The sequence below is a fragment of the Phasianus colchicus genome, chromosome 1 (genome assembly GCF_987193195.1).
Source record: "Phasianus colchicus chromosome 1, bPhaCol1.hap1.1, whole genome shotgun sequence".
Lineage (NCBI taxonomy): Eukaryota > Metazoa > Chordata > Aves > Galliformes > Phasianidae > Phasianus > Phasianus colchicus.
Genome location: NC_143436.1, coordinates 190,166,440 through 190,192,059, shown reverse-complemented (window position 1 = coordinate 190,192,059; position 25,620 = coordinate 190,166,440). Strand labels below are relative to the sequence as shown.

General features: G+C 44.2%; 1 protein-coding gene across 2 annotated transcripts in view; it reads right to left on the bottom strand.

The window, feature by feature from the left end:
- Positions 1 to 25,620, bottom strand: part of ME3 (malic enzyme 3) — a 116,043-nt gene that overhangs the window by 42,572 nt on the left and 47,851 nt on the right. The window contains exons 2-3 of one of the 2 annotated variants that reach the window (XM_031612448.2): positions 8,089 to 8,222; positions 6,955 to 7,104 (exon numbers count right to left, since the gene is read on the bottom strand). In XM_031612448.2, coding sequence (XP_031468308.2) covers positions 6,955 to 7,104; positions 8,089 to 8,222 — 284 coding nt within the window. The remainder of the gene's footprint in view (positions 1 to 6,954; positions 7,105 to 8,088; positions 8,223 to 25,620) is intronic. The other variant, XM_090134079.1, reaches the window with a different exon arrangement.

Sequence of the window (25,620 nt, the reverse complement as noted above, 5' to 3'; positions counted from 1 at the left end):
TGACAGCATCAAAGCACAGAACCCCACACTCTCTGCAGACCTGTTGGGGAAGTCCTAGGCAGATGCAGAACTGCTCTTCTTGATTTCTCTTCTCTTTCAGACGCCCTGCTGCAAGGAGATGATGGTGCTACCTCTGGCATGGCCATGATACAGCAACATGCCAGATGTCTTACAGCTGCTTTGTGGTATCGTATAAAATAAAAACTCAATAAAAAATTGTCAGAAAAATGTATCATTTTTATATATAAATACTCCATAAACTAACGAGGTGAAGAAGTGTTTCGCCTCACTCTATGGGAGGCTTCTCCATAGCCCAGTAAACATTGCTGTCTGTGGTTTTCATGCTGGCTGGTGTTATTTCCCTTCCAATTTACATCCTGGTATTCATTATTCTAAATAATTCTTCTCCCTCCTCCCTGTCTGGGACATTTTTTGTTTAAGGTGCGGTTGTTCCTTGTGGCAGCCACACAGATTTATACCAGATTAAACATGAACATATCCTCTTGAATTTCCTTCTCCAAGTCCCCCTCTTCTTCTGGCCAACTCCACCTCTCCCTTTGAGCTAAATCAGAATTTCAACAGACTCAAAGCACCTCTGACAGCAGAGGTATCTAGACAGGCTGAACTGCCCTCAGCAGCCCTGTTCTCCCTCTCTGCCAGCTGGTTTCTCCTTACCTCCTCTAGCCATGATGCTCTTTCTGCTTCACACTTTGGCCCCATACTTAGGAGTGCCTCTCAGCTGCAAGCTCTTCCAGCCTCTCAGGGCTCCCTACATGCTGTCCCCATGACCCCTTTCACAGATCCCTTTCTTAAACCTAATACAAGACCAGGCTGCTCACAATGATGTTACATACACAGGGATTATAAAACATCCAGCTTCTACACTGCTTCCAGCGGCTCCTGGCAGAAGGCTGAGCCTTGCTGCTGGCAAGAAGAGATGTTATGATACTTGATGTTTTTACAGGAATTAGAGATCACCTAAAAGGATTTCAAAGCACAAGCTTCCAGACAAAACCCAATCTTCTCACTTGCTTTTGGTCTTCACTGGTTTACAGAAGATAGAGTGCAGACAATTCAGTGGGCAGTGGCAAGTCTATGGGATGTTCTAAATTCCACATTTCATAGAAGGGTAGAATGGTTTGAATTGGAAGGGATCTTTAAGCCCATCCAGTTCCAACCCCTGCCATGGGCTGGTTGCCCCCCAGCAGCTCAGGCTGCCCAGGGCCCATCCAACCTGGCCGTGAGCACCTCCAGGGATGGGGCACCACAGCTCTCTGGGCAGCTGTGCCAGGGCCTCACCTCTGCTCTCAGTGAAAAATGTCCTTCTGAAATATGTCTAGAAATGGAAGGTAACTTTCTTTCCTGTCACCCTGATTGCACAACACACACACAAAAAAGGAAAAAGCCCTGAGCAGAGCCAGATCTGTTGACAAGACAGTTCTGCAGACTGACTGATGTTTCACTTGCTCATTTTTCATCAGGACAAAGATCGTTATTCTGTCAGGCTTAATTTTAACACCATCTGCATCCTGTTAGCTTTCATTCTCTGGGTTCCACTTCATCTCAACACGTCTTGCATTGTTCTGCAACCAGTCCTTGAGGATATTCAAATCTCCAAGAGGAGAATGAACCTAAGCAAGTGTTGTCTGTGCCCATGGCTTTTCTCTGGTGGTGATGCACGAACATCTTTCAGTCCTGCTCTCACGATGCCAAAAGCTTTTGCAGGGCAGCTGACAACCATATATTTTCAAATACCAGAATGCTCAGGAAGAATCCAGTGTCTTGAGAGGCTGTGGGTTTATGCCATTATAATTAGCTGTTCCTCACTATTTAGGTTATTATTATGCCCAGAGAGGCTGTGGATCTCCCATCCCTAGAGGTATTCAAGACCAGGTTGGATCTGGCCCTGAGTAACCTGGTCTAGTACCAGATCTGGAGGTTGGTGGATTGGATGGGGCCCTGGGCAGCCTGGTCTAGTATTAAATGGGGAGGTTGGTGACCCTCCATGTGGCAGGGGGGTTGGAACTTGATGATCTCTGGGGTCCCTTCCAAGCCAAGCCATTCTAGGATTCTATGATTCTAGGACAGATTTAGTTCTTACACAAGAACTAAAACTGATTCCATGCTCTAAGTTCCCTTCTCTGCTTTCTCTTTGTGAAAAACTATGGGGTCTCTTCTTAGAGATACTGTCACGATTAAAAAAAGATCCTCCAAGCTGAAAAAATGTCTTTTTAACTGCAATGCACGTGTTCAGATCTGTGCTGCATAAGGGCACCCACAGCACTCACTGTGCACATTTTACATTGAAAAAGAATGAAAAAGCAGAAGAGGAAAAGATCATGGTATTACTATGCACTTTTTTCATTCTAAAGTCACAAACCATGGTCTTAAAGCTTTTAGTCTGGTAGAAGCCTTTCCTAGGACAACAGTGACTGTGTTAAGGGGATCAACTAACTGGAACTCCTCCTCCTCTTACTTGTTTAGAGTCTCAGAAGGTTGCAAGCTCTGCTCCATTACATTTCATTCTCTCCCCTACCAGATTTTTGATGAGGACAAAGGAACCTCAGGCTTTGAAAAGCAAACACTTCCAAGGCCCATGTTCCTTACTACATAACATAGCATCTCCGTTCCATCCAGAAGGGCATCACAGCTGCTGAACATTAGCAAACCTGCCCTCCGTGAGCCTTCAGCAGCTTGTTCCAGCTTCTGCACATCTCTTTTTCCCTTGCCAGCACAACTCTTGAGTGAATAACCAGGGATGGATGTGTGGCGTTGCTTCCTTCAGGTCCTGTGATGGGCTGGCACGTTGGTGACCGGCACCCTGTGTGGGGGCCTTGACAATGGCCTTCACAATCTGAATGCATCTGCATCCCCTCACAGTCTTTCCAGAACTTGCAGAGACTAATGTGACTGCAGATTTTCCTAATATAGCTACAACCCCAAGACCCTGCAACACTAGCTTATAACTACAGAATGGCTTGGGTTGGAAGGGACTCCAAAGATCACATAGTTTCAATCCCCTGCCATGGGCAGGGCTGCCAACCACTAAATCAGGCACCATCTCAGGCTACACAGAGCCTCATCCAACCTGTCCTTGAACATCTCCATCAGGAAGGGGTAGCCACACCTTCTCTTTTCTACTGCTAAACAGAGCAAATCTGTGTTTTCAGACTGTTGGCTCAATGGCTTTTCAAAAGGAAGGAACAGCAGGTGCCAGATGCCATGTGGAGCAGGTGATCTGCTGATACCTGCACAGGATGCTGAGTGCTGGTGTGGGAGGAGAGCTCCAAACACCAGCCCCATCCATGCACAGGTGAAAAAGCTGGTACACAGAGATCAGGAAAGATAAAAGAGGCATTAAGTTATGACAGCAACATGCAGTAAACAAAATCTGCAGCTGTGCCAACACTGATAAACACATTCTAATGGGAGAAGCCCTGCTGGACCTTGTAGGAATAACTTGAGATGCTCTTGTACAAAATTTACCTTGTAAGCAAGTTTCTTACGCTTTAATGTTACCACGTTCAGCCTTGAAATATAAAATCAAGCACTAATGGGACTAACAGAGATCTCAACACAGGGAAGAGGCTTATTGCATTCACGGGTCACTAATTTCTGCTGCTGAGGCTGCAAACAGACTGCATGATATTCTGCAGACTTCCCTCCCCCCCATAAGCTTGCTATATACAAGTCAAGCTATGCTGGTGCACCGTGGGATATTTTAAGCTGAGATATCTCTCATCTCCCCTGCCTGATCAAGAGCATTAAATGTGATGGTTTGGATGAAAAGGTAATTGCTGCAGCAAACATTCCTAATTTCCAAAGAGTTGAGCTGGGAGGTTTAGTGAGATTTTGAATCACTGAAGAGGTGATCCAAAACCAACAAGACAAGGTTCCCAGCAGGACACAGAGAAAGGAGAAATGCACAATTATAAAGCTGCATAAATCTGGTGGAGTAATTGTACCAAAGAAAGGATTCATAGTGTGTGCTTCAGGAGACACAGAGCCAAAGGGGAGGTGACCTGGGCAGGGCAGTAACAGTCCCAAGCAGGAAAGCTACCAGGCTGAACACTGTTCCAGTTTCTGCTGTGAAAAGGTTATCATAGAGAGGATTGCATCTGCAGACATCATTTAGGTCAGATATTATGGGAAAAATACTGTCTACTCGTATGAGAGCTAAATACTGGAATGGTTTATGTAGAAATGCTTTATTGCAGATTTAAAATAAAGTGTAATCAGCTAATGAACAGGATTATGAGGAGGTTTCCTGTGGCAGCAGGGCAAAACTGAGCAGCTTGGAAATTCTCCCCAGTTCTGGCTCCAAGAGGGTAGATTTAGATTAGATATAAGGAAAAAGTCTACCGTGAGGGTGGTGAGGCACTGGGTCAGGTTGCCCAGAGATATGGTTGATGCCCCATCCCTGGAGACTTTGAAAGCAAGGCTGGATCAGGACCTAGGCAACCTGATTGAGCTGCGGTCCTGTTCATTGCAGGGGAGTTGGACTAGATGGTCTTCAGAGGTCCCTTCCAACTCTAAGGATTCTATGACCCTATGATTCTTCGTTGTGCACTTCCTAAAACAACTGTGAGAAACATCAGGATGTAAGGTTTGTGTGGCGATCGTTTTCTTTTAAAAACCTTCTGGTGCAAATAAGATTGGGTGAGAATTGCCTTCACTGGCAATCAGTGCAGCATAGGGGAACTAACATGCAAAGAGCTAGAAATTCAAACTTCTCTTAATAATTCCTGAGCTCCACAAATCTGCAGGTCCCAATGATTTCAGCAAGAGGTGTTGGCATGCTACCCCAAGCTAAGCTTCTTGCAGGCAAGCTCCTGATGTACATAATGCACTCCAGGAGAAAAGATATTTGCTGTAAGACAATAAGACACAGCTACAAAATAAGCACGCACGAATGCTTCTCGTTTTAATCTCATCCCTTTGCACGATATAATAGCTCTTTGCTTTTTGGAACCAAACCTCTAGTTTGCTAACAAAAAAATATGTTTGATTAAAACCAAACCTGACGCTAGGCTGAAATTGACTCGCAGCAGGAACTCCTTGCCATAGGAAATTCAGTGTGCTAAGGGTGTGATAGTTTGCCCTTTACTGCAGAAGACACGGCTGCAATCCAGAGCAGCTCCAAGCCCAAATTCAGCAGTAAAACTCTCAAACTGTGAGAACAGATGTTCTTACCGCACTGGTGAAATAACGTGGGTTGAAAACATGATAAAAAAAGTGAGTGAGAGAAAGGGGAATTCTCCAATAGCAATGAATGCAGAAGGAGTTGAGCATACAAAGACTTTTCTTCAGGATAACAGCATGGCTTGGATGGAAAAGAAGCAAAATCACAGAATCATAGAATCACAGAATGGCCAGGGTTGGAAGGGACCTCAAGGATCATGAATCTCCAACCCCCCTGCCACATTGCAGGGCCACCAACCTCCACATTTAAAACCAGACCAGGCTGCCCAGGGCTCCATCCAACCAGACCTTGAACACCTCCAGGGATGGGGCATCCACAGCCTTTCTGGGCAGCTGTTCCAGCACCTCACCACTCTCATAGGAAAGAATTTCCCCCTGACATCCAACCTAAATCTTTCCTCTCTTGACTTAAAAAAATTTCCCCTTGTCCTGCAGTTGTCTACCCTTTCAAAGAGTTGATTCCCCTCCTGTCTGTAGGCTCCCTTTAGGTACTGAAATGCTGCAATGAGGTCACCCCACAGCCTTCTTTTCTCCAGGCTGAACAAGCCCAGCTCCCTCAGCCTGTCTTCATAAGGGAGGTGCTCCAGTCCCCTGATCATCTTTGTGGCCCTCCTCTGGACCCTCTCCAACAGCTCCCTGTCTTTCTTGTACTGGGGCTCCAAAAGCTCCAAATATTAGTATTTTTTGCAAGATAAAGGCAAACTGGTTGCAGAAATGATGACTCAGTGATCTCTCGAGGTCCCTTCCAACCCTTGTGGTTCTATGGTTCTATCCTTCTCTGAATTAAAATGGCTGTGCATGGAACTGGGATTCAGAAATTGGCTGCTATGTGTCTTGGTTGGACATCTTATCCATATTATGTTATTCATCACCTGTTTACACAGCCTTCACATCTCCAACATCTGCCTCATGGTCCCCACTGTGACCCCGAGTCATTCAGTAGAACACGCCTCAGATTCCCCATATATCCCACTACTTTCAGCTGAAACCACAGTTAAATCCCATGCTTGTGAAAGGCTTTTAAAATAGTACTGCTCCGTTCCTTTACTATGTATATTTCCACATCTCAAGCAAAAGTGTTTATCTGCCAACTGGTACATTTCAAGGATGAAAAAAAAAAAAAGAGCTTGCAAAGAAAACTGAAACTTCCTGCTGAATTTTCAGGATAGACTATAACGTATTTCAGAATGCTAATGAGAGGCTAATCTAAATAATAATCGTTAAGAGCAATTATGCAGAGAAGGCCCTCCAACGCCATGCAAAGCGTTTAATGTTGCATCAATTACTCAGGAACTGTTTGGAGCAGGGAGGAAGGCACTGATGCGGAGCAGAATCTCCTTTGAAAACGATTTTTTTGGAGTGGTTTGTGGGAAGCACATAGAGAAAATAAAAATCAGCACAGTGTATCCCAAATGCAGCAATTACTCAAAAGCCAGCATGGCAGAAGGAGCTCTGTGCTCCCAAGACTGCAGCAGGGGAATGGGTGCAACCATAAATACAGAGACATTTGAAGCTGGGCTACAAGACCGTGCAGTACTGTTGGAGAACAAAACCACTCTGTTCACTGTTTACAAGAAGAAGGCAGAGCTATTCTCAACTCCCCAGCTCATCATCAAGCATACACATGAAGCTGCTTGATAGCCCATCTTTTGATTAGGGATGAAGTTTTAGATATTTCGGGCCACCCACATCAAGATGGGCTGTTGGCACAAAAGCAATATTCACGTGAAAGGAGGGGCAAGACACACTCACCGTGGTCTCCTGAAAGCCAACCCGTACTGCTGACACGCCAGGCCAACCGTGGGGGTGTAAACGATGGGCATGAACCTCTCGATGTCAGAGGTGAGCACTCGGTAAAACAGCTTCTCATTCCTGTCTTGTAATGTCATAAGAACAATATACCTTGAAAGGAAAGTAAAATAGATATATATCAGCACTCGTGGATGTTGGCAGTTTTATAAAGAGAAACAGTTGGCTCCCTCTGCATGTACTCAGTTCTGCAAAGCCCCAACCCTCCTAAGTGCTACAGCATGAACAGCGCTACAGCATCCTATGATTCTGTGATCATGAGCAGGCACTTCAGGCAGAATTTCCCAGAGGACCTGACCAGCTCTACTTACAGTTTATAGGGTCAACAGAGCTGGAAATCAGACCTATGCACACCAGCAGACTTTTTCTGCATTAGAAAAAAACGTGCAATGGAAATAGAGTGGGACATAATCTTGTTCATCAAAATCTACTATGCAATCTGTATGGCTGTATATCCCCATAGCCAAATGTAAACATGCATATTTCAGAGCACCATCTTACTGAAAGTATTTCTGCAAAACCTCTCTCCGTTATACCACTCCCTCAGTCACAAAACATAGGATGATAGCTACATCCAGCATTCCAAAAAGAACTAACACTAATATATCAATGCTGTCAATGCATGTAATTACTTCTGGTTTTGTTATTCTAGATGTTGCTTTTCTTTTTTTTTTTTTTTTCCTACAAGTTGGTTGGTTCTTTCTGCTTTTCCCTCCATTATTTTAGAGAATATCCTAATGAGCATGCAGATATGCATAAAATATGAGAGCTCTGGGTTGCCTTTTTGTTGGGCATTTGAGCACAAAGGAAAGCGATCCGCCAGGTTAATGCCACAGCTCTCCAGCAATATGCTAGTAGAAGAAAGCAATAATAGCAGTGCTATTCTGGGACAGGAATGGCATGCAACTGACAGCAGACAGGCCGGAATAAACATTAAACACTACTGATGGGTGGAAAAAGAGTGACTCTGAAGGAAACCCCACTGCTTTCAAACAGGGTCCTCAAGTCTTCCAAAGGACTTTAAAGAACCATGACTTAAAGGGGAAGGAAGGAGGAAATGAGATGTTTTTGACATACTTGTCTAGATCATTCGTTTTGTTCTCGTAGTTTTTCATGACACGGAGAACCTGAACATCTTGGCTCAAGAAGCAGGGAGGCAGGAGGCCATGAATTCCCAGCTGCAGCCTCTCTTTAAGTGTGAAAGCCATTCCCTGGGAAGAAAAAAAGGGAAGGCAGGATCAGTCAGCAAATAGACACTGGCAGATGCACCCCAATTAGAAAAAGCAGAAGGGATCCACAGAACGTGTCCTCTTACTATCAAAATGCCCAGTCCCAGACAGTGATTCCCCTCTATGATGGCAGACAGCACCATACAGGTGCAGGTATGTCCCCTAGGAATGTTCACTCCTCAGAAATACCACAGCTCCTGAAGCACCAGGACACTTGCAGTCTTCAGGGAGACCACATTGTGTCTTCCTAGTGCTTAAAAGGAGTTTATAAGCAGGAGGGAAATCAACTTTTTACATGGGCAGATAGTGAAAGGACAAGGAGGAATTGCTTCAAAGCAATGGAGGAGGTTTAGGTTAGATATTAGGAGGAAATTCTTTGCTCAGAGGGCAGTGAGGCCTTGGCACAGCTGCCCAGAGAGCTGTGCTGCCCCATGCCTGGAGGTGTTCAAGGCCAGCTTGGATGGGCCCTGGGCAGCCTGAGCTGCTGGGGGGCAACCAGCCCATGGCAGGGGTTGGAACTGAGTGGGCTTTAAGGTCTTTCCCAACCCAAACCATTCCACCATTCTATGATTAGCTCATACCTACTCGTTTCAATGACCTGAAAACTCCGCTACTGCAATTTATCTTTTATAAATATGCTTAGATTTAGACACTGAATACTCTTACCAAACTCATCTGCTTCACATAGTTTCTGTGTTTCCATCAGCCATGCATTTCCATGTCACAGCATGTATTAGTGGCCTATTAGGAGCATGGAAGACAGACCTGGTGTGTAGGATGCTTTCTTAGTGCCAATCTCATTGTCCACCGGCTCACTTTTTGAAGGAACACACAGGGTTGCCATACATCCTAAAAAGATGCTCATCCTGCTCACAGCTGAAGACCAAACTCTAGATTGCATGGGAAGTCCTTGCTTTTAAGAGACAATTTGACCTTTCTTAAGCAGAAGCCTGAGTGTATTCCACTCCCACGTGTGTGTTCAGAGGAGGAGCAGCATCCTGCAGCAGGCTCAGTCTGCTGAGCAGCAGTGGCAAATGCATCCTGCAGTCTGGGAAGAAGATTATAAAAGCTCCTAGTCTTTAATTAATAGGATTTCTGCTATTCTTATACCAAATTAGACAGCAGGACAGAAGGAAACATTTTCAGAAGTCTGAAGAGCGTTAATCCTAATGAAAACCTCACTCATAACTAACCAACCAAGTTGTATCTTGATGAAGAGCTGGCAGGAAATTATTCAAAATCAGTAATTATTGGTACGTCTACTCAAGCAAACAGAGAAACGCTTGAAAAAAATCCTAATGAGCAGCTTTCTGAGTAAATAGCTGTTAAACTGCTGTTTTCCTCAGGGCTCTGGTGTTAATCTAAGGCAAATAGCAGTTATTAGTGCTGCGCAAGACAATCCGAGGATATATCTGGATGAAGTTGTTTCTGGCAGCCTTCCACCACCTCCTGTTGCTTGTTCCTGTCCCCGTGCCACCCCAACGCGTGTGCCAGCACAAGCATTTGTGGGGTTACATGGTTAATGAGGGAGAGGAAGGAGCGGGATTAAAAATAACCAGGTCATTGAGCTGTGAGCAGCACCCCGGGCTGACACACACAGTCAGTCGTGGGAATGGGCTGCTGTGAGAGCCGTGCACTTGTCCATGGCATGGCTGCTGCTGAGAACGTGTGCCAGGCCATCAGCAGGGACACAGCAACCTGGCACAGACTCTACACGTGATGGAGGGAAGGGCCAGAAGCGATTCTCCGATTTGCCAGATCCATGGCTTGGACGTAGTGTGACACTTCTATTGCTAAACGGTGTGGTAGCACAAGTGAAGAAAAGTTTTTATGGACTAGAATCATAGAATCATTAAGGTAGGAAAAGACCACTAAGATCACCCAGTCCAACCATTCACCTACCACCAGTATTTCCCACATGCATCAGTACTACATCTGCCCTTTCCTTAAACACCCCCAGGGACGGTGATTCCTCCACCCCCCTGGGCAGCCTTTCCAGTGCCTCATCACTCTTTATGAGTAGAATTTTTCCTGATATCCAAACTGAACCTCCCTAGGTGCAACTTGAGGCCATTCCCTCTCATTCTATCACTGTTACCTGGGAGAAGAGGCCAACCCCACCTCACTATAGCCTCCTTTCAGGGAGCTGGAGAGAGCGATAAGGTCTCCCCTGAGCCTCCTCTTCTCCAGACCAAACAATCCCAGTTCCCTCAGCCACTCCAGATCCCTCACAGCTCCATTGCCCTTCTCTGGACACACTTCAGAGCCTTGATGACTTTCTTGTAGCCCAAAACCGAACACAGCACTCAAGGTGCAGGCTCACCAGGGCTAAGTATAGGGGGAAAGGATTTTCAGCCTCTGGGACATCTAAGAAGAAATGTTCCCTATGCCACAAGCCTTTTCTTAATTTTTCTGCTCTGTATCAGGCCAGAACAAAGCACTTCCCAAATCTTTGATGCAGGACCATGACCAAGAGGAATCATTCCCATTGGCTGAGCAGCAGTCAGCAGATGTGTGGAGGCAGCACTCAGGATTTCCCTGCCAAACCCAGGGGCAGCTCCACGAGCCCTGTGCTGGTAGATGGATGCTGCACCAGGACATGGCTGGTTTTGCTGCAGTGTCTGACATTTCTGATGCAAATTTCCTTCCTGGACCTGAGAAGCCTTTCCCCTGAAGAGTTTCCCAGCAGATCTAGTATGTTCCCACAAGATAAAGCTTGAATTTTTATGAGTCATCTTTTTTTTCTTTTTTCTTTTTTTTTTTACTTCAAAGAAAAACATCAGAAAATTTGCATTCATTTCTATTCTCCAGATCAGAGATTGCTGAAATACCAGACCAAGATCAACACTGGACATCAGCTCTAAGGCACTGCTTGGTTTTGAGCTGACGCTACTGTACAGCAGCAGGGAAAACACAGCTTCTGTGAATGTCAAAGTTTATCTGCAATGAATAGGAAAAAAAAAAAAGATAATCACAATTTTAAACCATTTACTTCCTGCAACCTTTGAACCTGGAGGATAGATAAGGGGAGACAGAAATATTTGGCACTGATGCTCCACTTGCTTGCCGAGAGTCACATCACAGCAGACCTGGCCACAGCCTGACCCTGCAGCAGCAGTGAAGCTCAGCAAAGCTGTGCTGCTCACTCTTCCAAGGGAAAAAGGGATAAAAAAGGTAGAAACACAGCATCCTAGATATTTCTGTCCCCAGCCACTAAAACTCATCTTGTAGCATTTTTTCATTATGTATAAAAAGGCCTTTCAGTTATTTTCCACCCATTAAAATAGTGAAAAGTTTCAATATTTCATCAGATGTTCACACACTTAATACAAGAAGTTTTCTTCCCAGTTAATCCCAGCACATCCCTATTCAAAATAATGCTACGATGCCTTACAGAAGCAGCAGTCTGCATGCCTACCAGTGCCCTTTGTAAAAATGTATTGTATGTTTCACAATTGCTTGGGCTCTGTCTGAACACCCCCTCCAAGGCTGTGCAGCAAGGAGCATCCAGCTCTCCTTATCCAGGGGTAAATGTGAGAGCTGCCCTCAGTGTGCAGGTGTCATGAAGGTGGAGTGCCTGTATTTGGGCATGTGCCCTTCAGACCTGCGGGCTGTTTTCTCCTTCTTTGAGGCACTCACCAGCATGCTGCTCCAGTTCCAGATCTGGGTGCCCTGACTCGTTGCATTCCTCTAGAGACAGAAGGGCTGAAAAGTGTGCAGCAGCATGCTTGGTCACTTCCTGAAGTGGTATTGGGAATGAAAATCATAATTCAGATCATTCAGTAGGTTCAAAAGGGAGCACGGCGTTAGCATCCCTGATCAGTCTGACATCTGACATCACCACCTCACTGCACTTCTGCACTCACTGCACCCAAATGAGCAGCGCCAGTAGAAGTTCTCTCATACTGGGGCAACTGCAGCTGTGTGCGATGAGGAAGCTGCTGCCTTCCCAACCACTGACATCTCTGAAATGCTTTTACATACAGAGTTGGTCCATTGCAGAGCAGCTCCATGGCTGGGAGCAGAGCTCTGCAGGTCCAGGAGCAGGACCCTGGCTGAAGCCTAACATTCATTGGAACAGCACAGCGTGAAATGAATTTGGAAACACACTCTGCCTCAGATCAAAAGCTGGAATTCATGGACCTCTCACTATGTTTAAGATTAAAGCTTTTGGGGGTTGGATTTTCTTTCTTTCTTTTTTTTTTAAGGCTGCCTGAAAGCCATATTGTACCACTCTTTTTCTAGTCTTGAAAGGTCTAATGATTAGAAGGTGAGTCACTGCCCTGCAGAGATAAAACCAGGTGCTGCAGTTCATTTATAAATGTGTGGGGAATGAGTTGTCATGGAGAGGGCAGATGCTATGTCACTGCCCAACAACAAAGGCCAAAATATCTGCTGCCCACCAGGCTTCATGCTCTGTGGAGGCTGAGTAAGGGGTTTTGTGCTGAAAAAGAACCTCAGATGCTTCTGGTTTCTTATCTCTGACAGCACCAAGCCCATAGGTGGCAGCTGTTTCTTTGCAGCTCAAGTCTGTTAAAAGCCACTTATTTCAGAACCTGAAGGTGGAGCCAATTCTCAAACAACAATTAACATTATCACCATTTGCCCTCTCCAGCAGTGAAAGGGGTTGATTCACTCAGATGAAAACAAGCAGGAGGGATGCAAGCCTGGCTTAGCTTTATCATTTACTCATTGTAGATCGTACTTCCATCAGTGGGAACAAAGGTACAAAATCATAGTTACTAGCAGATATGGAAACTGTAGTTGAGGTGGTGGGGGCTCAGGGAACTCAGAGATTCTGGAGGAGTGTGGCAGAGCCAGGAGGTCTTCATGCTTCTTTTTTAGTCTTGTCCTATGTAGTGTTTCCACTTTGGAAAAGCTGTATTGAAAACATGTGCATAAAAAGGAAGGGAAGGAGGCACAGCGGAAGGGTGAACCTTTATCTTCTCATTTTAAATGTCTTGTAGCTTCTTACTACCTTTAATTTGCAGGTGTGTGTGCTCTTATACTTGGAAAAGAACCAAACCCACAGTGCTTTGGGGTACATGGAAGACATCACCATGTCTTATCTGAAACATGGAAAGATTTCTCCCTGCACCTTCTCTGCTGTTATTGCTGTGCAAATCTTTTGTTGACCATGATTTACAAAGTCTTCATATAGTGCCAATCCTTCTTAACGGGTTCAAAGTCACAAGCTGAAAAATCCCACGCTCTTGGCCATCTCCTTTGTTACAAAGTGATACGATCATGGATTTCTAATCCTTTCATATCCTTGTTCCCTCCTCTCCCACAGAGCTGGAGAATGCTAAAAAAACCCGTCAAGACAGAGATAATTAAGCAACTGAATTCCATGTTTGTTTCAGTTCCTGGGGAACCACCTTCAGTGCGCTCCACTACCAATGGAAGCTGTCCCTACTATTAGAGAGGTTTCACCAGTATATGTTTTGCTTCCTCTCAGTGGATTAGGGCACTATATTTTCATTCTCGTTCCCATCTTTATCTCATCCTGCAACAGTGACTCTTGTAAGAGTGACCAGAACAAAAAATGGTTTGCCCAGAGATATGGCGGATGCCTGGAGACACTCAAGGTCAGGCTGATGGGGTTCTGAGCACCTGATGGAGCTGTAGATGTCCCTGTTCATTGCAGGGGAGTTGGACTAGATGGCCTTTAAGGATCCATTCCATTTCAAACAATTCTGTGATTGTATACCAAAGTCCATGTGCCAAACCCCTCACTGTACAGGGACCTAATGTCTGCAATGGGCATGTGGCAGGCTCACAGGCAAGAAGCAGCAGAGCCATAGCCTTCCCACATGTTACTGGAAGTTTATCTCAGTAAGTAAATCTCATAACCTGAATGTCTTCAGGGCTTTATTCATTAATTCATAGGAGCAATGTCAGCACGAAGTCCCTTGCCATGTTTTCAGACAGCAGGGGTACAGCTCTAGACTGAATTTAGCAGAGAACTCATTACTCTTCCCACAGTTTGCCAGCCTCCAGGGCACTAATTTTTCCTCCACAGAAAACAAAACAAACAAAAAAATCCATATGCTAGAAATTATGTGTGTTTTGTCTGCAAACAAGAAGCTGTTGCTCTGAGTGAAAGATTTTTCAAACTGAGCTAGGCAGACTTCCCCAAAGAGCAGCTGGTTTGGCTGAGTGGTTTTGTTAAGGCTCTGTAACTTCACAGGTAGTTAAAAACAGCCTTGTTTTCTTCTTATGAGGAAAGGTGGAGATAGCCAGTTAATACCAAGTAAGACTTGACATGATACAGTTGTATTTTTTTAATAAGAAACTCAAATTTGGGGCTAAACTCAACACCTTGTTTTCTTTCCACAAGAGAAAAATCAAGACCTCACAGTCTTCTGTATGAGTTAATGGGAATACTTCTTTGCCATAAGTAAGAAATAGATTAGGATGACTTCTTTTTTTCTCTTATTACTCACTCTGAACACGTCTTTACAAGTATGAAGTGCACTGATAAGGGAGAAGAGTAAAGTCAGTGCATGGAGGATAGATAGGACCACCATGCTACTGAAGGACTTGATTTTAGGGGTGATACACGGTACCTGCACACACACAGGTAGCAGAGTACAAGTGTTGCTGTATGGATGAGTGTAAAACCTGAAGTGCCCACAGGCTGCCCCTTCCTTTATATCGAATTCTTGATAGAGAAAGGAGTGCTGATGGAGCAAGTAGTAGTGATGTTAAGTTTTGTGCTACAGACAAGCACAGGGCAGATTCCTGAGGCAAAGCCCAAATTCTCAGCCTCCTATTAAAGTACCCCATGTGACTTCGGCACCCAGATCCCAGTGGATTGACTTTCTCAACTCTCAAGAAAAGGAAAACATCCTTGTAACAACTACACGATTCCCAGCCTCCCTGTGCAATTCCTCATCTGTTTCACACATACCACTGTCACACCTTTTTAATGTCAGTCACTGAGTGCAACAAGCTAGCCCAGGAGAGTTTTGTGGCTTAGGGGCTTCTCATTTCTGTTTCAGCTGTGGGAGATGCTGTTCTTTCACTGCCTGCAAAGAGCGAGCAGGGTAATATCAGATTCTGTAGGAGCCCCACCAAGCACAAACTACAGTATTTCTGTCAGAATATGGCCGTTCCTGTGATGCTGCAGACACACATTTCTCTCAATTACAATGTTTTCCCTAGACAGGAAGAATTCTGCATAAAAACACTTGCATTCCTAAGTCTATGAAAAACAGCCCTTATCCTCAACTTGGACAAGCAAATATGTCTGAGAACAAAGATCAAGGCAATTTGAAGGTTGAAATGTGATCCAAAATACTGAAAGAATACAGTTTTAAAAGCCAGTTTTACAATGTCTGGAAACTTCTCCCATCATGCATACACACAGCTGGTCATGTGAATTGTGGTTGTGTATAATTTGGGTTCAGTGCTACAGTAAGGACCAACTTCCTTTTTGAGGTTGCAGCAAATTACACAAAATGAGACTGGCGTGCTTACTGCTCACACGCAAACTGCTTTGTGCTGTCATTTTGGAGGATGGGAATCTCTCTACAACTTAATCTCCTTTGCTGTTACACCTCCAGGATGAGTTCCTCCCAAACTTGAGGTTGCTCCAGAGGTAGGTTGGAGTGTGACTGCCATTTGTGGATGATTGTTGATGGCTGTATTTGGTTGAACACCACTGGCATGCACTGCCTAAGCCATATAGCTGGCTGTTTCAGAAGATCACTTGGGTGGAAGCTGAGCCTGAGTTAAGCCAACAGTAATTTTGTTGCTGACTTTTATCAGAGTTTATTTCTCCACTGTATCAGCGTATGTACCATTTCTCCACTGTACAAAATGTACCAATTTTCCACTGTATCCTCATATGCTGCTTCTGCTGAAGCTGTGTAGAAAGGGACAGTCAGCAGTGGTTTCCTGAGCAGTACCACATGCTCTCTGCTCATTCCCATCCAACCACAGCTTTGATAGCTGTTTAATATGCTATATACATCTGTCTCAGAGCACTGTGGGACAAAATGTTCAGATACACCCTCAGATGAAAGATTCTTGAGGAAGACAATGTTTTCCTGTAAAAATTAGGAATGTGAGAGATGAGGAAGGGTCCTAAGTTAGAAAACTGTCACCTCACTGAAACAAATACACTGGAAAAATCACAGAATCACAGAATTGCCAGGGTTGGAAGGGACCTCAAGGATCATGAATCTCCAACCCCCCTGCCACATGCAGGGCCACCAACCATCCCACCTAATGCTAGACCAGGCTGCCCAGGGCCCCATCCAATCTGGCCTTGAACACCTCCAGGGATGGGGCATCCACAACCTCTCTGGGCAGCTGTTCCAGTACCTCACCACTCTCTCTGTAAAGAACTTCCCCCTGACGTCCAACCTCAATCTCCCTTCCCTCAACTTAAAACCATTTCCCCTTGTCCTGCTGTCAAATCAGCATTAAGATCTCCTCCAATTATATAACTGCTACTGGAAGAGCCTTCATGAGCCTCCATGTCTTCCTTGAGGCTGCAGGCCTCTTGTTTTCCCCTCATCGCTTCTGCAGTCCATCTCACCATGAGCTTTCTGCTGGACTTCAACACCAGCAACTAACACTGGGCTCGGCAGAGAGAAATGGCTGCCATCATGATGTGTGGGAGGCCCAAAGAGTCGTAAAGATTGGAAAAGACCACTAAGACCATCTAGTCCAACCACCAATCCCCCACAAGGCCCAAGGCACATGTGCCCAATGGCACGGCAATGCACCAATGAAGAGGCAGATCTACAGCACTCTACTCTTGTATGGCCTATAATAAAGAGACACGGTAACACCATGTTGGACTTTTTTGGGGGCATGGTGTCTGTCTGTCCCTGATTAATGAGAGTCAGGGATCACAGCTGCTCCCTACAAGGCTCACACTGGCTCTGTGACCAGAATCAGCCCCCACTCCTGGAACAAGTTCCTGTGTACAGCTCCTCCCGGGAGGCAAGAAGAGGCCTTTTTGCAGCTGTAATAGGACAGTAGGCAATGGTTTCAAACTAAAAGTGGGAAGATTTAGATTAGATATAAAGAAAAACTTTTTTATGATCAGGGTAGTGAAGCATCGGAACAGGCTGGCTAGAGGGGTGGTGGATACTCCATCCCTGGTGACACTCAAGGTCAGGCTGGATGGGCTCTCAGCAACCTCGTCTAGCTGTAGGTGTCCCTGTTCTTTGTAGGGGAGTTGGACTAGATGGCCTTTAAGGGTCCCTTCCAACTGAAACAATTCTGTGATTCTATGACATGCAGCACAAATGCATGCCCTTTTCCGGCCCAGCCTCCATCCGGCCCTGCGATGATCTCCCTGCTGACCCCAGGGGCTGCTGTTTTGCCAAGCACATGTTTTGCTTTAGTGCTGAGATCAGTCATCCCACTGTCCAAATGGCTTTTGGCATCACTAAGAAAAGTAGCTCGCCTACCGTGACTACCTCTGACCCGACCCATCCTTCTCCTCCTTCTCTGAATATTTTACATCCTTTTTTTTTTCTTCCTTTTTAATGCAGAGAGGAAAAGGGAAGATGCATGAAGTACTCATATACGTGTGAGCTGACCTTTCGGGTCTACAGCTCTCATCACCTTTGCGTGCACTCTGCCTGTTATCTCGGTCTGTTGTTAACCTAATGTGAGCTGTCTCTAAATAACACACACTCGACATTTCTGGCCCTGATTCTGGAGCATCTGGACTGCAATTTGTACAATAACACAAATAGAAAATGATACATCCTTTCTATCAAACTTCCCCCCCAGGACTTTTAAATATTCTTCCAGTGATACAGCCCTTTTATTTCCTACTTTCTTTGCTCCTCAAAAGTTTAGCTCTATTCTTTCCATATGGCGTGAGCAGAACTATGTCCAAATAGTCCAGGTGACAAAATACTGCTAATTTCATACGTGCTTTAATTTTATTTTTTTTTTCCACTTTCTTGAGATTGAGTTTAACCACTTCCAATTTCAAAAGTACTTGCCGCACTGGACTGTTGACTATAAATCAAACAAAGTTCCTGAGATTTTTCCAAAAAAGTTCAAAAATGAAAACTCCCATCCTTCTCTTCCAACTGTTTCTAATCAAGGGCAGTTATCCATGTCCAGAATGGGAAAAAAAAAAAAAAAAAAGTACAAATACTTAGAAATGAAATTTAAAGATTAAAAACCTTTTGATTTCATAAGCTGTTTGACAAACATTTATATGGAACAGGAACTGCAGCAAGATGTAATAAAACATTTATGTCAGTTTGCAACATGCGTGACCACACGTTGATCGAGACAGCTGAACTGTTCATTGTGACTAGGAAGCTGTACATCATCCTGCTGGCAAACCTTCAAATGAGTTTACAAAAAAAAAACCAACAAGGTTCAGTTCTTGATTTCTTGATTCCATTAAATGCTATAACTTCACATGTAAAAATATTGTTCTTGGCGTGGCTGCTGCCTGTCCACCTCAGCACAATTCATCCAGCCTCTCCTAGCTTGGATGAATATTGGCTAAGGCCAGCGCAGCAGCTTCCTTCCTCCAGCAGAACATCTATTAATCAGCAATAGAAAAAATAGGGCTAAATGATGGAGAGATGAAGCATGACTTTGCCTGCTATCTAGGCAATGGGGAAAAGACAATCGCTAAAGCATCAGTTTTAGCTGTGCACCTGAATTTGTCAGGATACGCCACTTGATGCATCAAAACTTCAGGTCTGCCTTTCAAGGTGGAGTTTCAGCTGTGTAATTTCTGCCTTGGTGACAGATCCTGGTACAGTGTGGGAGGTGGAGGCAGAGCCCACAAGAGTGTGGGAAGGCTGCGGTGATTTTCATTTACTATCTGCTGTGAAAAACCTGTATGCAGGTTTTGCAGGTATGCAGGTATAACATGATGGTCACTGGTTCTGTTTTTTCCAAACCAGCTGATGAGATCAAGCACATCTTTGGGAACAGATCGCTGAAGTTCAGGCTTCAGCCCAGGGTTTTGATTCTCCTCCGTCTGCCACCATGGTCATATAACAACAAGAGAGTAAAGGAAGTGTAAAGTGATTTGGAACATGCTTAGTGTTTGAAGTAACTGAACTGAAGAGGTAGGTCCTGGATATGCACTGCTGAAAAGCTAGATGTAAATTCTGGGGAAAACAAATCTCATCACACCTTGCCTTCCAGACCCTTCTCCATCTTTGTAGCCCTCCATTGGATGCTCAGTTACAGTAACATGTCCTTCTGATATTGTGGTACCCAAAAGTAATCAGGGCAGCAAGAGGAGCACCCAAATTTAGGTCTCCTGCAGTTTTTAATTCCATCGTGTCTTACACTCAGTAATTGCACAAGGTCAAATCCTGCATGCTGAAAGGCTGTAGTGCCAGCAGAAGCAGCACACTAACATTGCCAAGTGAGTCCAGCCAACTGGGTAAGAAACAAGCTTGACAGACTTCCTAGTCTTTTTTGTCAAAACCAACGTGACAAAAAAAGCAGCACAGGCTGGGTAAGGAGCAAACGAGCAGTCAGTGGGTTCTGAACTGTGCATCTCTCACAATATCCAGCGGCAGCTGGGAGGGAACATCCCAGCCCCTTGGCATGGCCATGCACTGCCCTGAAAGCTAGTACTTCTCCTTGGCCTGAGGGAGCTCACAGGGAAAGTCTTAGGCACCTGCACTTCCAAGTTCCATCAGATTTTCATTATTAAAGGATTCCTACTGCTTTAGTGCAATAAAAATTGTTCATTCCATCCCGCACATCTTCTGCTCCTCTTTCACAAAAAAAAAGCACTAAGAAGTTAAGTGGCAGAGCTTCATGCTGAAGTTGCTATTTCCAGGATGTATCACTGGGATCTTCCAAGAATGTTACTGAACATTTTGTATGGGCTGCAGCAGTCACACGCTGTTATTGTATTTCCTCTGATCATTTCCTGGAGCAAAGTTGTGTTTTTTTTTTCCCCCCTAGCTGTTATTAGATGTGTGCGTGTCAGAACCTAAGGAAATGGATATTACTAGTGCCAAATCTGTAGGATGACCCTTAGTACCACTTTCCCACTTAATAAAGAAAACTTGTCACTAGAATGTGTTTATTTTCAGCTATTTGCAGCTTGGCTGCTTTCACAAAGGTGTTCCGTGCACTGGTAACATCAGCAATGAGCACACAGGGATCCTCCAAGCACACACCCCATGGCAGGCAACACACAGTTGTTGCTCTAGGCAGCAAAATAACTCTGATTAGCACAGAGTAGAAGTCTGCTTCATTTGGGATGGTTGTGAGCTTTGTGTTTAACCGTATACACTTCTTTTCAGGTTGCTTCTGCTGCGATGCTCAATCTTAGGTCTTGCTCTTATTTTTAAAGAGATCAATGGATGGAGCCCTCAGTTACACAGAATGAATTCTGATAGAGATATTGATCTCAGAACTTCTGCAGTGTCTGGCCCTCAGAGACAGTACCACATCTTAGAGTAAGCCAGCTGTGAGCTGCATACAAGCTATCAGGGGCATCTAGCTCTGGAAGAAACTTTCGAGATAGTCAAGTGGATCCAGGGTCTGACTGCCTGGTAAATGACCCAAAGCCTTTCCTTTTAACAAACCAACTCTTCACAGTTCAAAATAACCCTCAATCCCTAGAGCTCTGGCAACTCGGCCCTTCCCAAACACAAAGCATAAAGAAGAACCTAACCACAAGGAGCCCACACTTCTTGAAAGAAGGAAGGCAGGTCTCCACAGCTGAGCACCAGGTGAGAGTCAGTGGTGCACAGCCCGAGGGTGAGCAAGGAGGGCCTGCAGCCCAAAAGGCTGAGCCAGTCCTTCTCCTGGAATAAATTTCAGACATGAAAACTTTAAAGCCAACTCTGAGATTCTCTGAAAAACACCTCTTCTGCCCAAGCCTTGCAGTTTTGCTCTGAGATCGATGCAAGCCTTCCTTCAGCAGTGAGCTATGGCAGAAATCATGAAGCTGGCATTTCAGCCATGCAAAACCATGTCCTGCATGTATTGAAAGGGAAAGCAAAGTGGACTGAGCTTTCTTTGTTCCTTAGCCAGAGCGTTTGGTGTAGCTCTCAGCCCAACCCATCTGTCCAGCCTAAGTCAATTTGGATTCCAGTGTGAAAACACCAGCTCCACCAAATGAAATGGCAAACCTCCTGTTGATTTCAAAGCAGATGAGATATGATAAGCTTTTGAGATTTGTCTGCTAGACAAAAACATAAATGCAAATAACGACAATTATCACATTATTATTTAAAAATTAAACCTCTGATAAGTGAAAGTTGAAGTGAAAGCAAAACATAGCAAAGCTTAATCATATTGCAGACTTGAGGTTTTAAAAATAAATATAACCTCTTTAACAATAAAAATGTTACATTACTGAGCTACTTTTCTTGGAAGGAAAACTGAGGCTTTTTAATACACACAGGATTGACAAAGTTTGGTATTAGAGACTGTATGTAATAAATACCAACAAAGCACATTCTTTCAAACATAAATTCTTCCATTTCTACCAGTCTGAAGCGTCTCACCTTATTGTCTTTGGATGTGAGTTTTGCTAGCAGGTACAGAACTTTTCCTCTACTTGTGCTACCCATACAAAGTTGGAAAACCAACTTATTTTCCATTTCCAATCTCTAATAAAAAGCAGCATTAAGAATCAAATCTACTCATTCAAAATGAAAAGTAAATTATAATCTGATGAAAACAGAGCCATATTTTCCAGGAGATGCAGGAAGATATCTACTGATATTATCAAATAAGTATTAGTAGATTGGTTCTCTAATACACATTGGGTTCGGATCCCAGAGATTTAATTTTGCAGTGGCTAAATACATTCACAACTCTGATCAGAAAGGTAACAAGATTCCCTAGTGTGACCTACTCTAGGGAACCTGCTTTAGCAGAAGGTTGGACTTCCTGATCTCCAGAGGTCCCTTTCAACCCCTATGATTCGGTGACCCTGTGATAAGCATACAGACTGCCAGACAAGGAGAAAAAACCTCTGGGAAAACAAAGAAGAAAATATAAAATCAGGTTTCCTGCTTGTTGATGTAGTCAGCTCATCTCACGCCAGTGAGCCACTCAGTCCAACTGAAACATAACACGACTTCACAGGGAGCCCTGCGAATGTATTTTTGCCATCAGCCACCTTTTTGGTTTAGGGGAAGAAGAAACACAGATATTAAGGTGCACCTTAGAGACACATTATGGAGTGTGGGTTTTGACAGCATCTGTTTGGTTAGCTGGGGCTTTCCTGGAGCCTGGAGCAGAGCCAGGTAGAGCCTACTGATGGCACTGAAAGAAGGGAGCAGCACAGTGGAGGTCAGTAACCAGAAGAGAGCTTTCTGCTTCCACACTGCCAAGCTTTCTGATGAGGCGGCTGATGGAAACAGCTTCTTTTCAGCGGTCACAATGCAGTTCTTTCAGGCTTTGTCTCATCTCAGAATTACTGTCTGCACTGTACACAGGCTGGGGCTGAGTTCTGTAACGAAGTCACCATAGAAATCACACGACGAGCATGCACTGCCCTCCCGGCTGCATCTCCTTGTCCTAAAATAAATTTGAGCTCAGTTATTATGGTTTTTTTTTTTTATTTAATAATTGGCTCTTGGGAGACACTCAAATGCTTCAGATGGAATCTTTCCTTAGATTAAAGTCCTGTCTCTGTTGTAGCCTATGGGAATTTTGCCATCAGACTTTCACGAGACAACAATTTGGCCATTAATCCATGAAAATTTGCTACTGTAGTACAGTACATTGCACTCCCATTTAGGACCCCGTAGTTCAATTCGCTCTGGATCAGTGTGTTTTCTCTTTAAAGAGAATTGCACAGACTGCAGAATAATTCAAACAACAAATTCTGCAATAGCAGACATTAACTGCATTAACTATATGGCTGCTGGATGGACACTGCCAAACTAATTGCAGAATACTCCCCTAACTGCAAACAGTTACTATGTCAATGAAAAAACTGAAGTGTCTTCCCTCCCATTTCAATAACAAGAAGGACTTTCTATAGAGCACAGCCTAGGACTATTAAGGCCTTTCATTTCCAAGAGAAGGAGCCAATTCTTAAGGTCATGGAACATGAAGAACTGAACTCTGTCCTAGATGTGAACTGAAGATCAGGGGAGCATGCCTTCCAAAATCGATAGGACAAAAGGGAACGGCCTCAAGTTGCACCAGGGGAGGCTCAGGTTGGATATTAGGAAACATTTCTTCTCAGAAAGAGTGCTGAGACATTGGCACAGGCTGCCCAAGGAGGGGTGGAATCACCATCCCTGGAGGTGTTCAAGAGCCATGGAGATGTGGCACTGTGGGATGTGGTCAGTGGGAATGGTGCGGGTGGGTCGATGGTTAGACTGGATGACCTTAAAGGTCTTTTCCAACCTTCATGATTCTGTGATTCCAAATGATTTTTTTTTGGAAATGCCAAGCACATCATTTGCTGTTTAGCATACAGGCACTTGGGCTCCCTGGGTTCACAGATTGAATACCATTGGTGCAGACAATGCAGCATCATTTCAGAGGTGATCAAGGTCAGGGTAATTCCCATTCATTTTGTCTGTTAGCTGACTTTTCCTACCATGGCCACTAATTGTTGTTCTCATTCACAGTTAATTCAAAGTTATATTTCTGGACTTCATACCTACAACGTTTTGCAGCACCTGGAGCAATAGTTTTATGAATACAACAGCAGATTTTTCTATGTAAAAGGAGAGTTAAATAAGATGATACACAGGTTTCTATGTCTCTGGCCAATAAAACATAAAATTTCTCTTCTCTTGCATCTCACTGAGCCTGTTTAAGTGACCTGGCACATTCTGGAAATGCCCAACAAGGACTCTATTATGTACTCACACTAGGTACAGCAGGTTTCACTGGACTGTAACTGATTTGTTTCAGATGAAGGAATACTGTTAACCACCACTGCAAATATAATTGCTTGGTTGATTTCCACATTCTTGTCATTGTTGGCCTGGCTACTGCAAGAACAAGCTGGTGAGGAATTCCCTCACACTCAATAAAAAGAGTCGTCGTCGTCTTTGGATCAAACCAGTTCATCCAGGCATGCCTGCACCTGAGGGACAAATGACATGCGAATACTCTCTTTCATACTGCTCCTTGATAATCAAATCTACTCCAAGGAGAGAAAATTGCCAGAAAGGGGAAATTGCCAGCAGAAAGAGAACTCCACAGATATAGCCAGAATTCTGAGCAACAGATTCATTTTGTCACGTGTGGTAGGGGGCTTGAAAGGTGTGGGGAGAATTCCCTACATTCCATCTAAGAGCAGAGCTGTGTGCACCCACCACAACAAAAGAAAAGCCACAGTTAATTCATCTCACTGGAACTTGACAGTGGTGGACACAGCTCCCCCTGTGCTATTGACTGGCAGAAGAATGTTTCCAGTTCGGACTCTGGTAGCACTTGTGAGACATTGCAAAATCATAGCATCATTAAGGTTGGAAAAGAACTCTAAGATCATCTAGTCCAACCATCAGCCTGTCCCCACCATGCCCACTAACCACGTCCCTCAGTGCCACATCTCCATGATTTTTGAGCATCTCCAGGATTGGCAACTCCACCCTGGGCAGCCTGTGTCAATGCATTGCCACTCATGCATATATCTCCTGAATATACACGTGGAATACATGTTCTGGTTTAAAGCTTGTTGAGCTCTACAGAATAGGAATATTATGGCAAAACATTTTGACAAATGCATAATTGGAGATGTCTGAAAGGAACTGGGTATCAACATACCCATAGCATGTCTCTACTGCTGTTTCAAACTACATTTCTAATCCTGATTCTTTGTTGGTTGGTTTGTTTTTATATCTTGAGGAGATAGATGGGTTTTTATTTCATTGTTTTTATCACTGCAAGTCTGAGACTTCTTCATGATCATTTTTTTTCTTGCATGTGGAGAACACTTCTCCTCTGACTTCATTCTTTTCCAGACACCAGCAATGAAGGCCTCCTGACCTCACAGAGGCTTTTTGCATTTGACACACTGTGTCAAGCATACACATAATTCTTTAGACAATGAGTCCTGCGCTTCCTTTCTTGCCTTTTAACTCACCTCCCTTTGTCATTTATTATCTAAATCTGGGTAGTACTGTGTTATTCATTTCTCAGTAGAACTCACCTTTGAAAATATGGAAGAAACACTACGGTTTACAGCATTTTTAATATTTTAATTAAGTAATTAATCAACATAAACTCTCCTCAGGAAAGACATCAACGGTGAGACATCCTTTGTAGAAACAGCTTGGCTGCATTTAGTACTGAAGCCCTTACGAGTACTGCTTAACAGCAGCACAAACTAATGAGCTTGAAGCACTCCAGCTACTTGAAGATTGTCAGGTGTGGACAACATAGAAAAATGGGAGCACATTCCTTTTTGATAACCGTGTTTTGTTCT